This window comes from Dryobates pubescens, chromosome 2, assembly GCF_014839835.1.
Source record: "Dryobates pubescens isolate bDryPub1 chromosome 2, bDryPub1.pri, whole genome shotgun sequence".
In the NCBI taxonomy this organism is placed as follows: Eukaryota; Metazoa; Chordata; class Aves; order Piciformes; family Picidae; genus Dryobates; species Dryobates pubescens.
In genome coordinates, this window is record NC_071613.1 from 43612951 (window position 1) to 43626224 (window position 13274).

At 43.3% G+C, this 13274-nt stretch overlaps 2 protein-coding genes across 3 annotated transcripts in view; one reads left to right on the forward strand and one right to left on the reverse strand.

The window, feature by feature from the left end:
• HSPBAP1 (HSPB1 associated protein 1) overlaps positions 1-810 on the reverse strand; it is a 44339-nt gene extending 43529 nt beyond the window's left edge. Inside the window, exon 1 of the mRNA XM_054176305.1 lies at positions 714-810. Within this exon, the coding sequence (XP_054032280.1) occupies positions 714-750 (37 nt within the window). The 5' untranslated portion in view covers positions 751-810. The remainder of the gene's footprint in view (positions 1-713) is intronic.
• Positions 811-1098: 288 nt separating this feature from the next.
• Positions 1099-13274, forward strand: part of SLC49A4 (solute carrier family 49 member 4) — a 69909-nt gene continuing 57733 nt past the window's right edge. For both annotated transcript variants that reach the window (XR_008463019.1, XM_054176316.1), the window contains exon 1: positions 1099-1646. Coding sequence is in view for 1 of the 2 variants with exons in the window: in XM_054176316.1 (XP_054032291.1) it covers positions 1280-1646 (367 nt within the window). In the remaining variant the exon portion in view is untranslated. The remainder of the gene's footprint in view (positions 1647-13274) is intronic.

Consider the following 13274-nt stretch of genomic DNA (forward strand, 5'->3'; position numbering starts at 1 on the left):
ATTGCCCAGCGCATCAACAGTTATGGTACTGATACTGGATCTAAAACCAGCCCACGTGGATCCCACTGTTGAGCCCTCCCCAGTTAAGCACAGAAGCATTTATCAAGCCAGCTCCCAGACTTTGTGACAGAATGCCTAAGCAAGCCAAACTGAAATTCCTCATTTTTTTCTGCAAAGATGAAGCACTGTGCAGCATATAAGCCATTAATTTTATGACAAGTGCAGATGGCAGATATACAGATAAATACTTACACAACCTAACGAATGAATATATACTTCAATCTGTTTAAATTATAATAATTTCTAATGAGCTTAGTGTAACCCACATGAGGGTACAGTCATCCAAATTATTCTAAAATGGATTTCAGTGCAAGCTGTAACTGAATCCTGCTATTTTCCCCTCCAGTTCGGGGCACGGCTGACTTCTGTACCTCAAAACAAGAGTTTACTTCTCCGTTTAAAAGGGAGAAGTACCGCACTTGCTGAAAGGCGAACCTGACTCTGTCCTCCGTGCCCGCAGCCGACCCACGCGTCACGGGGACGTTTCGGAGGAGGAGCTGACGGCCAGTCGTGGAGCACCCCCGCCCCGTTCCCGCCTGCGGCCTGCAGACAAGCCGCGCGGCCGGGCCCGCGTCTCGCTGTGCAGCCTGGCACGGCGGTTGTGGGCTGAGGCGGCTCGGCTGCCTCCTCAGCGGAGGGCGCGGGGCACCTACCCGGCGCGGGAGGACGACAGTTTTCCGCCCCGGCCATGCTCCTCTGCTTCACCCTCCGGGGCGGCTCTTACGGGATCCCCTCGGCACCGCCCTCGCTAGCGGAAGAAGGGGGAACCCGGCTCGGGAGCGAGCCCGGCCGGCTGCGCTCCGCCGTGCGGGGCGGAGCCGCGGTGGCAGTGTGACGGCCGGGGCTGACAGTGGCCCTGTAGCAGGGGCTTTCCTGATCATACGCGAGCAGACCCCACCGTCCCTGAGGCTTCAGCGGCGGCTCCCGCGGGCCGCCCCGCTCTGCCCCAGAACCCGAGCCCCACGGGGCGGCTTCCCTGCCCCACACGCCCCCACAGGCCTCGGGGTTGCGGCTGCCCGCCGGCACCGCTTCCTCCTCACGGGCGGCGGGCCCGGTTCTCCTCCCCTTGCCGGCGGAGGTAGGAGGCGGCCGCCGGCCCTCCCCGACCGCGCATGCGGCTGTGCTGGGACGGGGCAGCGCCGCTGTGCTCGTGGGTTGAAGTGTGGGTGTCCGTAGCCCTGGTTCCCTCCCTGAGGGGCCCCCGTCAGCGCCCCAGCAGATGGGCTTAGGCTGGAGCAGTGCGGAGGAGCGGCAGCCCCTTTTGCCGCCGCCGCCACAGCAACAGCAGGAACGGCGGCGGCCGCGGGAGCCGGCGGGGGCCCCGGCGCTGCCGGCGGCGGTGCCGGGGCCGGTGCGACGCTTGCCGCCGTTGGCGGGCCGCGTCTATGGGCGGCGGTGGCTGGTGCTGCTGCTCTTCTCGCTGCTGGGCTTTGCGCAGGGCCTGGTGTGGAACAGCTGGGGCCCCATCCAGAACTCGGCCCGCCTGGCCTTCGGCTTCAGCGGCTGGGACATCGCCCTTCTCGTCTTCTGGGGGCCCATCGGCTTCGTGCCCTGCTTCTTCTTCATGTGGCTCATGGACAAGAAGGGTGAGCGGGGCCTGGGGCGGCGCGGCCAGGGGTTCGGGACTCCCCGCCCCGCTGCTGCGGCTTCCCCTGGGCTAGGCGGGGACACCGTGGCTGTGGCTGTACCGTGACAGTGGCCGTGCCCGTGTCCGCCGACGCCACGGTGGTCCTGAGGCCCAGAGTTGGGGCACCGACGGCCTGGGGACACACATTGCATTCGAGGCCTCGGTCTTAAAAGGGTCTGACTAACACTTTAAAGACACCACGATTACTATTTTCGGTACACCTGCTCAAAGGAACATCGAAGGCCATTCACAAAGGAGGTCCTTAAGGTGGCCTTAGAGTTAAAAGGAGTTACAGCATCTTACATCGCCACTGAGGTGTGGGTCTGGCGGAGATGGTGCTCCATTCTGGCATTGCTATGTGGGTGATTGACCTGAAGATGGTTGTGGTTTCTGGTAATCAGCTGTGAAACAAATGCCCATGTTGATGTTTGGATGAGGTAATGTTAGTGCTCAGGGTGGCCACTGAATCTTCGAAGAAATACTTAGATTTGAAAAGCAAGCTGGACATGAAGTCTGTGCTTTGCTTTTAGAAGTGCTAGGGAGATGCAAAGGTAGGGAACATAAACCAGAAGTTGTGCCTCAGGGTTTCAGCAGATGAGCACGAGGGAGAGTTTCCTAATTTTTGTTCAGGCTGTGGTGTCTCAGTAGAAGACTTCAGAAAATGGTGTTGGTCTCTGGAGAACTTCTCCATGGCCTATGCTCTTCATCTGCCGGGGCTACTACGGTGTGGTCAGGTACCTGTGTTTGCAGATCTTTTGGGCCTAAAGCCATAGAAGCATTTAGTCTTTTAATTCTTGTTTAAACAGGCCTCTAAACAGGAGATAAGAGCTTGTCACATACCCTTGTGACTCCTGATGTTAAGTGCTACTCATTCAATTTATTTAGGAATTAATAGCTCATTTGTGGGAAAGGAAAGGGGGGAAAGTGAAGGCAGTCAGCAAGAAAAGTTGTAGCTGAGAAGCGCTGTGTCTCAAAATTGGAATTGCTTTTCCAGAAACTGAAGAGGTGTTGGGGGAATAAAACTTATTGGGCTGAAAATGGGTTCTCCAAATGAATCCATGGTGGCTGTGCAGCCAGCCAGTCTACTCACAAGCAATTTAGACTTAAGTCGACAATGTCTGTCTAGACTGCTGTATGATGGTGGTGTTAATTATCTTAAAATAATTTTGTTTTGTACAGTGAAGACAATAACACTCTTCATGGTATGAAGGCAAAAAAACTAAGCTTGAACCTGTGCTTGTAGACCCAAGCCTGTGCTTTTATTTCTTCATTTTCTACCAAGTTGATTGTGAGCCATACAGAAAAACAAGCAAACAAACTGAAAAGTTTCAAAGTAGCTCATGGGAGAAGAAACACCATGTTTTGTTGTTTCTTTAATGTGATTAGTAATGTAGTTGCTGGATTTCTTGGTTTTACAAGTGACTTGTTTTTGTGAGAATGTGTATGCAAGGGTTTTCCTCATTACCTTAACTGATTGCTTGGGTGGGGTTTTTGTTTGGTTTTTGTTTCCATGATTTGCCTTTGCTTTGTTGCTTTCTTTGTTGAGAGAATTTTGGTTCGTAGTCTAAGTAGAGCATTGTAACTTACTTGCTTTAGGCATAAGAGCTCTGTATCATATTCTTTGCACATCAGCAGAGTTTGTGGGGGCCCTGTTGTGTGTTGTTTTCTGAATCGGGATGATTCCCACAGAGAATGTTGTGCTATTCACGTTGGAAGTAATGCTGGAGTCCTGACACTTGGTTTCTCATGGAGCAAAGAGGAGAGCTACTGTTGCCTGAGTTTCCTGTGGGGAGCATTTCCACCGGAGGCGCATTGTGGGGAGGTTTCTGCTCTTCAGAGTATGCATGTTCTGGTAGGAGCATGACTCTACTGCTTTGAAGCTGTCAAGTTGGTTGAGTCTGACCTTGCAAGAGCAATATTCCACTCACTTAAGAATAAAAGTGATTGTTGTTACATAAAATATACTCTCTGGTTTCAATCATCTATCATTTGAGTTAGCTAGTAAAGGAACTGTCAGGAAAAAATTGTATTTGTGAAGTGTCAACATGTAAAACCTGTCATGTATCACAAGTATGACACTGGAGATGATGCATGTCAGAATTTGAGAGGAGATTCTGCTGTTAGATAGTCCTATACTTCACAGTCAGAGGTATGTCTAACTTATGAGTAGCTGCCTGCTGTCACTTAAGTCTGGTTTTGTGTGTGATGCTTCAAATGAAGTCCTGAACACTTTTCTATTTGTCTTTTTGGTTTTCACTTGTTCGGTGTAGCACAGAGTTAGAAGCAAATCTGTTTTCACACCAGACTTCTGTTGTATTCTTTGTATGCCTTTTTCTTATTTCAGTACTGCTTATAAGGGTTTGGTTGCTTTGTATCTTCTAAATTATTAGAATCTGAAATATTAAAGATTTAGCGAGAGGCATGTCAGTAATCCTGATTGGCAGGAACATTTCCTGGACTTCTTGACTGAGTTTCATCACAGCTTCTCAGAGAAGTCTGGGGTCCCCTGAGAAGAGAGGACAGCAGTGTATTATTTTTAGTAAAAGATATGCTAAATAAGCGCTAAATGATCTGGGGTTTTTTTGTTTGTTTTTTTTCAGCTTTGTATATAAGGGAACTACAGTGGAGAAATTACTCGTTTGTTTTCTAACCTCAGAGGTTTTCTTGGCCTTTGTTACTTTTCCCCTCCTGGCCTGCCAAGAGTGTCTCCTGGACTTTCTGTGGAGGCCTGTTTGCAGTTGACACAGGCAGTGCAGCTTGAGAACGGGAGAGCAGTATGTGGGTTGGAAACGTGCGACACATGGTAGTGTCAGTTTTGGCTCCCTGGGGAATTTCTGCAGAAAGATACTACAAGCAATTATGCCTTCCCCAAGGACTCGGCCCAAAATGGGTGCTGGTGTCAGAAGTATTGGCTTAAGACCATGCTCCTGTGGATCTGCAGAGATTTCCTGTTGTGTGGGTTTTGTGTTTGGTTGTTTGGTTTTGTTTGTTTATTTAATTAAATTAAGGGTGAAAATTCATCAGGAGGGCAATGATGGTCCTCACAATGGCAAAAAAATACATGTGGAAGATCTGAACAGCCTCAGAAGTATGTTAATGCTGTATTTTAAAGGTTCTTTGAGGCACTGAAGGAAGCCTGTATTTAGCAGGTATTTCTGTAAGGTGTGTCAGTTGAAAGTATTTTTTGCTAAGTTTCTGTTCTTAAAAGTACAGTCATTTTCAGACACTTAGCGAGGCTCTAGTATCACAACTGGAAATTCTCTTTTGGGGAGCATGCCCTGTTCCTCTTCCTGTCTCCCACCTTCCTCTGGCTGAATGGAGACTTGTTCCAGAGTGCTACCCCTCTGGAGCCTGAGAGAGCTTTCTGGACTCCTTGGCTGGATGCTGTAACGGTGACAGCAGTGGCATCTGTAATGTTTCTAGTCCTGTTCTGGATGGCTACATGTTGAAATTCAGGAATTATGTTTGCACATGTCATTTTTGATCATGCACCATTTTTTGAAGCAGGTTTGAAAACTCTTTTCCGTAAGTAGAATTACAAGTTTGTTTTGGCTGTGTGGCATCTTAGTGAAGAAAGGTTAAAAGAGTGTGATGTGTGTCTTACTCATTTTCTTTAGCAATGGGATTAGAGAGCCCTTGTTTAAATGATAATTACCTTTAGAGATTCAATAAGACTGAAATTAATTGAGAAATTACTTCAGTGTGCTTTTGGATGGACCCTTGTTGTTTACATGATTAAAATTAGCTACAGTTTGTCACGTGGTGCTTGTGTGTTTATGGATGTTTTGTGCCTTGAGAGTTTCATTTCCTAGGAACAGTAAATACAAGCATACAGAACTGTTAGGATGTTTTTATTTCTAACTCCAAATCATATATTTATGGATCTGGTTCACTATTCTTAAGTAAGTTCATAGTTAAAGGTGAGACCCAATAGCAGTATATAATGCCAGTCTTCATTATATTCACATGTAAACCAGAAGAAGCAATGAAGAATGAAATAGGTTATGAAAATTTACATCAAACAAATTGAACAGAATGTTGATACCTTTCATTAATTTTCAGAATACAGTGAATACAGTTTTATATTGACTTTGCAGAAATGTGACATATACTTCTAAAAGTGAAACGTAATCTATTTCTTGGTCTTTTGTTAGGAAATGATATGCTTACGTGGCTTGTGTAGGCATTCTTACTAACTCTATTTTGCTGAAATTAAATTTACATAGCAGTTATCCTAGTGATTGAATTATGAAGCAGAGAGAAAACTTCAATAATCAGATTTTGGTTTTTAATGGAGATTGGCTTGTCTGTTGAGACCACAAATGTTTTTACTTGTATGAATAGTTATTTCTTTCCTGAATATCAAACTCTTGATTTCATGGCTGTCTCCTAAATCATGCTTCTCAGTTTCCTTTTCTGAGATATTTGGTAGTTTTGTCTCTTCCACAGTGCAGCTTGAGGTTAAATCATGTAATACTGCCTGACAAAATAGCAATGAATATTTGAATGCGAGTACTAAATTGGGCCTTACTAATATAAAAATATCTTAATAATAAAAATATAATATACTCAGTACAAAATAAACTGCACCTCTACCTGTACATCTTTATCTGGTGGATAAAGAGAATTCTGCATAGCAGCTTTTGTATTTGAAGTTTCCACACTGTCACTTTGTGCTGCATGCTTGGAAACGCTGGTTTTACTTTCAGGGGACCTCTGGACTTTGCTGAGTCACATCTAGGGTCAGTGGGACAGAAGGGAGAAAATTTCAAGTGAACTTGTGCTCTTCTAGATTTTCATTTAGGAAGTTTTTATGAAATGCCTTTGATTTTATTCTGAGAGATGTGGAGGTGGGTACAGAGACCAAAGAGGAAGCAGGTTGTTGTTCCAGATGTCAGTGAAAGCTCAGCCCAATGTTCCTAAATGTTTCCGTTGTGCTTGGTGTCCTGTGGTCCTTGTCTGGCTTTCAGATAACGTGACAGTAAATGTGAATTGGAGCATGGCCCTAGTAACACAGGAAAATTGAAGCAGGTCTAAGTTGTTAATAGGTATCACTGTTGGCATAGATAGTCAGTGTGAAGTACTTTTCCATGGTGGCACACATGAGAATGTGTAGCGTTTTTAATGGAAATAGTCATAGTTCTGCCATATTGCAAATGATCATAAACATAAGAACAGGCTGCCTGGGGAGGTGGTGGAGTCACCATCACTGGAGGTGTTTAGGAGGAGACTGGATGAGGCACTTGGTACCATGGTTTAGTTGATTTGATGGTGTTGGGTGATAGGTTGGACTTGATATCTCGAAAGTCTTTTCCAACCTGGTTAACTCTATTCCATTCTAAAAACATAGGAGGTTTGGGTTAACAGAAGGACAAAAATAGATGAATGGTTAACCTTTAAAGTCTGAGAGTTTTCACCTTGTGGCAAAGAAACACATTTTCAGCTCATTATTGCCATGAACTCAGAAATAGACTTTTCTTGTCTGAGATGCATGACTGCAAGGTATGTGGCCAGTATTTCAAAATGACCACTTTAATAATTCACGAATCAAGTTCAAGCATGAGCCTCAACTAAAGATACCCAGGATAAGGCTCGGCGTAAGGCTGTAAGACTTTAATATAATTTGGTGAGATCAAGCTAAGAGGATTTACACGCTTCAACAATAGAAGAGGTTTATATAGGCATTATGAGTTTGGTAGGTTAGTAGAGCATGCAGGAAAGAAATACTCATGGGGAAACTTGCAGCTCTGAAAATGTGGGTAGAATGCCAAGGAGCCAGCGAGAAGGGAAAGTGTGATGTTTCTTGTGCTCCACTGAAATACGATGGGATTAGAGAGATTAATCTCATCATAAACAATTGATTCTGCTCAGTATCATTAATGTTAATGGCAAAGGTCTTGTTAACTCCAACAAGAGCAGCAGAATACTCTCTTGGATTTAATGAAACATAATGTGAACTTCATCCTTTAGGTTTGGTGTTTCATTTTGTGGCTTTTTTGGTTTTTGTTCGTTTGGTTGGTTGGTTTTGGGTTTTGTTATAAAAAAAGGGCTAGAGAGGAAGGGAATACCTTGACCCATGAGGTGAGAGCTGTATATATTTGGTGAAAAGGCAAGGGCTTGATGCACTTCAACCAAAGGCAAAAGAAGGAAAATAGCTCTTTATCCCAGACTGTTCTCTCTCTCAGCTGTAGCTATCTTCTACTGAATGCTATGGATGATACATATTTCGTTGTCTTGTGATACTGATCCACACCTATCAAATTCCATGAAAGGGATTAATTTTCCTAAGCTAACAAATCGTGGAAGAAATTAGATGAAGTATTGGTTTTCATGTGGAAAAATGAAAGAAGCAATTAGAGAGCTGAGTATAGGTAAATCCCAGTAGCGCAGATATTTGATAAGCTTGATTTTACAAAAGTTATTTTGATGAGTACTTGTATAGATGTACTTTTCCTCTCTACCTTCAGAATAAAGGGAAGACTGAACAAAAGTTAGCTTTTGTTGCTTAATCTTACGTACTATGTCTGCATGAAAGTCCACAGAGCATTTGTGCAAGTGCTTACAGAAGTGAGGACTCATTAGAGAATTGATTGGCCCACCCTCACTGGAGTCAGGCATGCTGCAAAAGACCACTTGAGATGCACAAAGTGATTAGCAACATAGAGTGGTTTAATTAGGATCCGATGAGTTGTATTACTTGATGCCACTATGATTCATCATAGCAATACTAGCTTGATTGTTAGCATCACTTCCCATACCTCCTGATGGGCTAGGTTGCATTGAAAGCATCAATCGTGGCTGTAGACAGATGTCCTTTTCTGGAGCTAGCCTTTTTTGTTACATGTCACCTGCTGTGTCTGCTCTGTACCATGTTTCTGCAGACTCTTCTCTTTATACTGCTGCCCTTTACACCACTGCTGTGGTTTTTACTCTCTTCACACACTTCAGGTGTAGCAGTGGGGCTAGAACAGCATTTTGAAACACCACACACTAGAGAGTATCAGGAAATAGCATATGGAATTAAAAACTTTGTGTCAAAAAGTGAAATCTCAACATGCTTGAGAATAGTAATGGCCACATTATCCAAGGATCATGTTATCTTGAGGCTTTGGTAAACTGAGTACCAAAGAGGCACAGCAAGTGTGGAATTTGTAACTTGCTGTACCTTGATGTTGACAGATTGATGAATAGGGAAATAATTTACTACTGTAAAATACAATCTCTTTTTATAATGCAGCTACTAACACAAGCAGAGTTACAGCACTGAAGCATCCCAAAACTGGGTCAAGACACAGCTCTCTCTGGGAAGATATTTTGTCAACGGTAGCTTTTAGAAGTTGATGCCACAGAGTATAATGCTGGGGAAACTTTTCCCTGATACTTATCCTGTTGTCTGTTCACATATTTTTTTATTTTTTTTTTTAACTATCCCTCAAAACCTTCTCTTGACCCAATATTTTCCTTTTCTCTGCTGCCTCACCTGTATGTCTACTTGCTGTTGTGGCAATTCTGTGCCTATTCTGTCCTCTCACTTCCCTCTCCTCCACTCCTCTTGCTTGTTGAGTAGAAGAGGTTGGACATGAGAAGCTCAGAGCTCAAAGGAGTGTGAGCAGATGTGGGAAAAGCCTTTGGACAGGTGGGAAGGGATGAGTATGGGATAAGGTATAGGGTGAGGCATGGGAGATACTGACGCAGAAATGGGATCTGGAATCAGAGGGCAAAGAGTGGTAGAGATAGTCAAGGTGGAAGATTGAGGAGGCACAGGGAGAAGAATGCCGAGTAAGCGAGAGGCAGTAGTAAATGTGACTTAGGCAGCCAGCAGAAGATGATGATGATGGCAGGTGCCTGCAACCCTAGCTACAGATTAGCAAACATGGCCTTTGTGAACTGGTTTGAAAATTGCTTGAAGTGAGGAGCTGAAATATCTCTGAACACAATTGCCCTTTTTACCTTTTCTTACCTCCAGCAGTGTCCCAGTCTTTTGCATCTGTACAACCCAGCCTCTGAACTCTGCCTGGCAATGCCTCTTGTTGACCTGATAAGAAGTGATTTGGTCCTTCCATCACCCTCCTGTTCCCTGAGGTGCCACAGTGCTTGGCTTCCCTGCTGGGCACTGGTGATGCAGGGGAGGGTTGCCGTTCCTCCTTGAGTGGGTTCATGTGGGTTGTGGCCACATGATAGAGGCATGAGTGTTAGGCTGGGGTGGATGTGGCCCCTCTAGCCAGTGTATCATCCCTTCAGGAAAGTCTCATACAACAGGACAGAACACTTTAAAATCCATTGTCCACTGCCTTGTTGCGTCTCCTTTTAGAAGCTTTTTATGGTGTCGCAACTGTGCTACATAAAGGTAGCTGATGCTAACTCCTATAACATAAATTGCAACAATAATTCCAAAAGTCCTTTGGGCTTTCTAGTAGATTTTTATTGTGGGAGTAGTAAAGTACTTAGGAAAGTTGTACTTCATTCATTCATTTTGCTAGCTAGATGTGTGTAATGTATTTATAATCCCTAGCTATTCCTTTATCATTCCATTAAAGAGAAAAAAAGAGTACATAAGGTTTTGACCTGCAAAAGCTGAATCTGCTACCTTTAAAGAAAACTCAGTCAGTTTCCTTTAAAGAATTCATATGATATTATGTTTCCTGTTAGAGGAAACTAAATATGAACAAAGAAAGACCATTTTCATCTGGCAATGCTGAACTAACCCATCTTTACTGATTTCTAAATTGCACTTAGAGCATTCCCATTGCACAAATAAACCTGCTTTTATTCCTTGTTTTTGCTGATGATGGAATTAGGGGTTAGTTTCATGTTATGTTTTAGGAGTGAAAAAAAAAAAAAGTCTGGAGAAAATGCAAAAAAGAGGTTCATTACTTGATAATAAAGTTCAGATATTTTCTGCATTGCCAATTTCTACCTAGATTCTTTTTTCTTTTTTTTTCCCCCCCCTTCTGGCAAGAAAAGCCTTACTTGTAGGAAGGGAGCCCTTTTCTTGGGAGATATTTTCTTGCCTTTTCAGAGTTCAAGAAATTGATAGTACATAGCACAGGTTCTGAAATTGTTCCCTGTTGTGAAAATCTATAGTCTGACATTGTCAAGCAAAAATATTTAGTTTATAAACACTCAGCCTCCTCCCCCTACCCCCTCAATGCCTGAACAGAAGTAAATTTAAGGATTTTTTTTTTTTTATTAGAATATTTGGCATATTTTCTAATAAAACCTGGTATAGCTGGAATAGCCTTTGCTGAGCAGACCAAAGACCTTGCTGATCCAAGTATCTTTAAGAATTTTCTTAGTTATAATCCTGGGGCAAGGGGAATCATGGCTTGCTCTGCCCATCTCTCTGTGGTGACATTCCAAGCTATTCCATCCTTTCCTGAAATAATTTTGGGGTTTAATGCTCCTTAGTGCATGTCCTATTGTGACTCTGTGGCCATGCAGTAACTGTAATAGTGCTGCAGAAGCTTGTGATCAACAACCCAACTTCCTTAAAAGCTACGAATTAAGCTTCCTCATGAAGATTTGTAGTAGAGAGAATGTCTAGATTTTTCCTCTTTCTGAGGCTGGAGATCCATATGACTCAGCTTGAGGGAGTGATGTGTTTTGAAAGTGAGAGGTCTTCTGCTTTCTGCAGTCTGATCATATTTTTTGTGGAATACAGGACTTCAGCAGCTCTTTTTGTTTATTTGGCTATTTTTTATGAGTGCCATCTCTTTTGATAGAGGTAAGAAAGGTGGAGTTGTATTTTTAGTTAATCATATGAGCCTAATAATTGATCAGGAGCCTTAAAAAATGTAATGGGTTTAGGACCCATTACAGGACTGCAAAGGGTGTCTTTTAGGATGACCTATGCACCCTAAATAGTGCCTAATGCATTCTAATGTTCAAGTAACTGCGAAACTGTTCACACAGAGGAAAATTGAAAGCTTGCCGCAGTGACCTTTCCTACAAGTCACAGGACTTGCGTGGATGTTATGTCCGTGAGACTTGTAAGGCTGTTTTTCTCTCAACTTGCAGCAGGGATAGTGAAAAGGAGAAACTTTGCACTTAGCGTCCTGCTTAGCAGATGCTCTAGGCGGTATTTACTGTAGCTGCCAATCCTTGCTGCATGGTTGCTCCTTGATACTCTGGTGATATAGCAAAATGCCTCTCTATTTCTTAAAATGAAGAATTTCATGCACCACTGGGTGGTGTGGGCAAGTACCACTAAGATAATGACAGAACATCTTCCCTGACAGATGTGTACAAGAGAGATTGTTTTTCCTCTCTTTCGCCACAGGTAAGGATCTGTAGTTAGTTGTGTAGTAATTAAGCCTGCTGTGCAATCGGGAGTCCTTGAAATGAGTGGGAAGAGAAAAGAAAAGGCTTCCCTCCCTTTGTTCAGTGCTGAAAGGACTTGGATCGTCGGCGTTCATCCAGAAATAAAACAGCAAGAGCAAAGTCTTGTTGTGTGTTACTTTCTCTCGACTTGTTAATGAGCATCCATGATTTGGCTTCAAAATTAATGAAGTTTAGTCTCCAACTGCATTATTTGCTGGTTTTGTCATGTCCCATTGCATAGTTTTCCACTTTATCAAATGGCAAATATAGATTAAATGATGCACCCAAATCTTTGTGTTTCAGTAAAAAGTGGAGTTGAGACTAAAAGTGAGGTACCTGAGGTGATGGAAGAAATGACACCTCTTGCATTTCTGTATAAATTTCACAGCATTCAAATAGCTTTTTTATTGTATTTTTATTTTTTTATTGTATCCAAGCACTGAACTGACCCCCAAGCCAAGAGAAGACCTGATTTACTAGCCTTTGTAACACTAATGGTGAGACAAGCTCCTGTTTCCAAGTGTTTGTAGCCTGAGTAAACAAGGGGTGGGGGTGGGGTGGGGGGGTGTTAAAAGTGAAGCAGAAGATAAATGACCTGCCCAGTTTCATAAGGCATGTTGAGAGATGCAGGTCCCACTGCCCCAAGCCAGTGCTCTCTTCTCTCAAAGTCACTCTGCAAGAGTTGAGAGGTTCATTGCACTTGGATTAGTTGCAGATAAAATGGATGCCCAATGCACTAAAATGTATAATATCGATAAACAGCTAAAATAATTGGCCTCCTTTGAGGCCAAGAAACACAGTATTTAAGAATAGGAGCTGTTTTAGTAAAGAGTCTAAAGCTGATTCTAAGATCAGCAATTTGATCTCCAGGCAAATACCATTCAATTCAATGCTTTGTTTATCTGTCCAGGCAAAATGTCAGTCTCTGGATTGGTAAATAGAATTTACAACACTTGCAGAAACTTGCAGTGCAGATTTTTGATCGGCATCTTTTGCCATTCATTTTTCCATTGTTGATGTTAAACTGTTAGGATGCTTCAAAAACCTTAGCTGATGTGGGGGAGAAACTTCAATACTTGTAAACTACCTTTTCATATATCCAAAAGCTCAGATTAAGCTTGTTCAGTTCTCCAAATCAGGATTACTTTAAACTCCTAAACTCCTGCACAAGCTCTGAATTACTTGCCTTTTGTTTACGGGATAGTCTGCCACCAACCATGGTTAGTCCATGGTAATGGAGCTAAATCACCATAGAAGAACTTAGGTC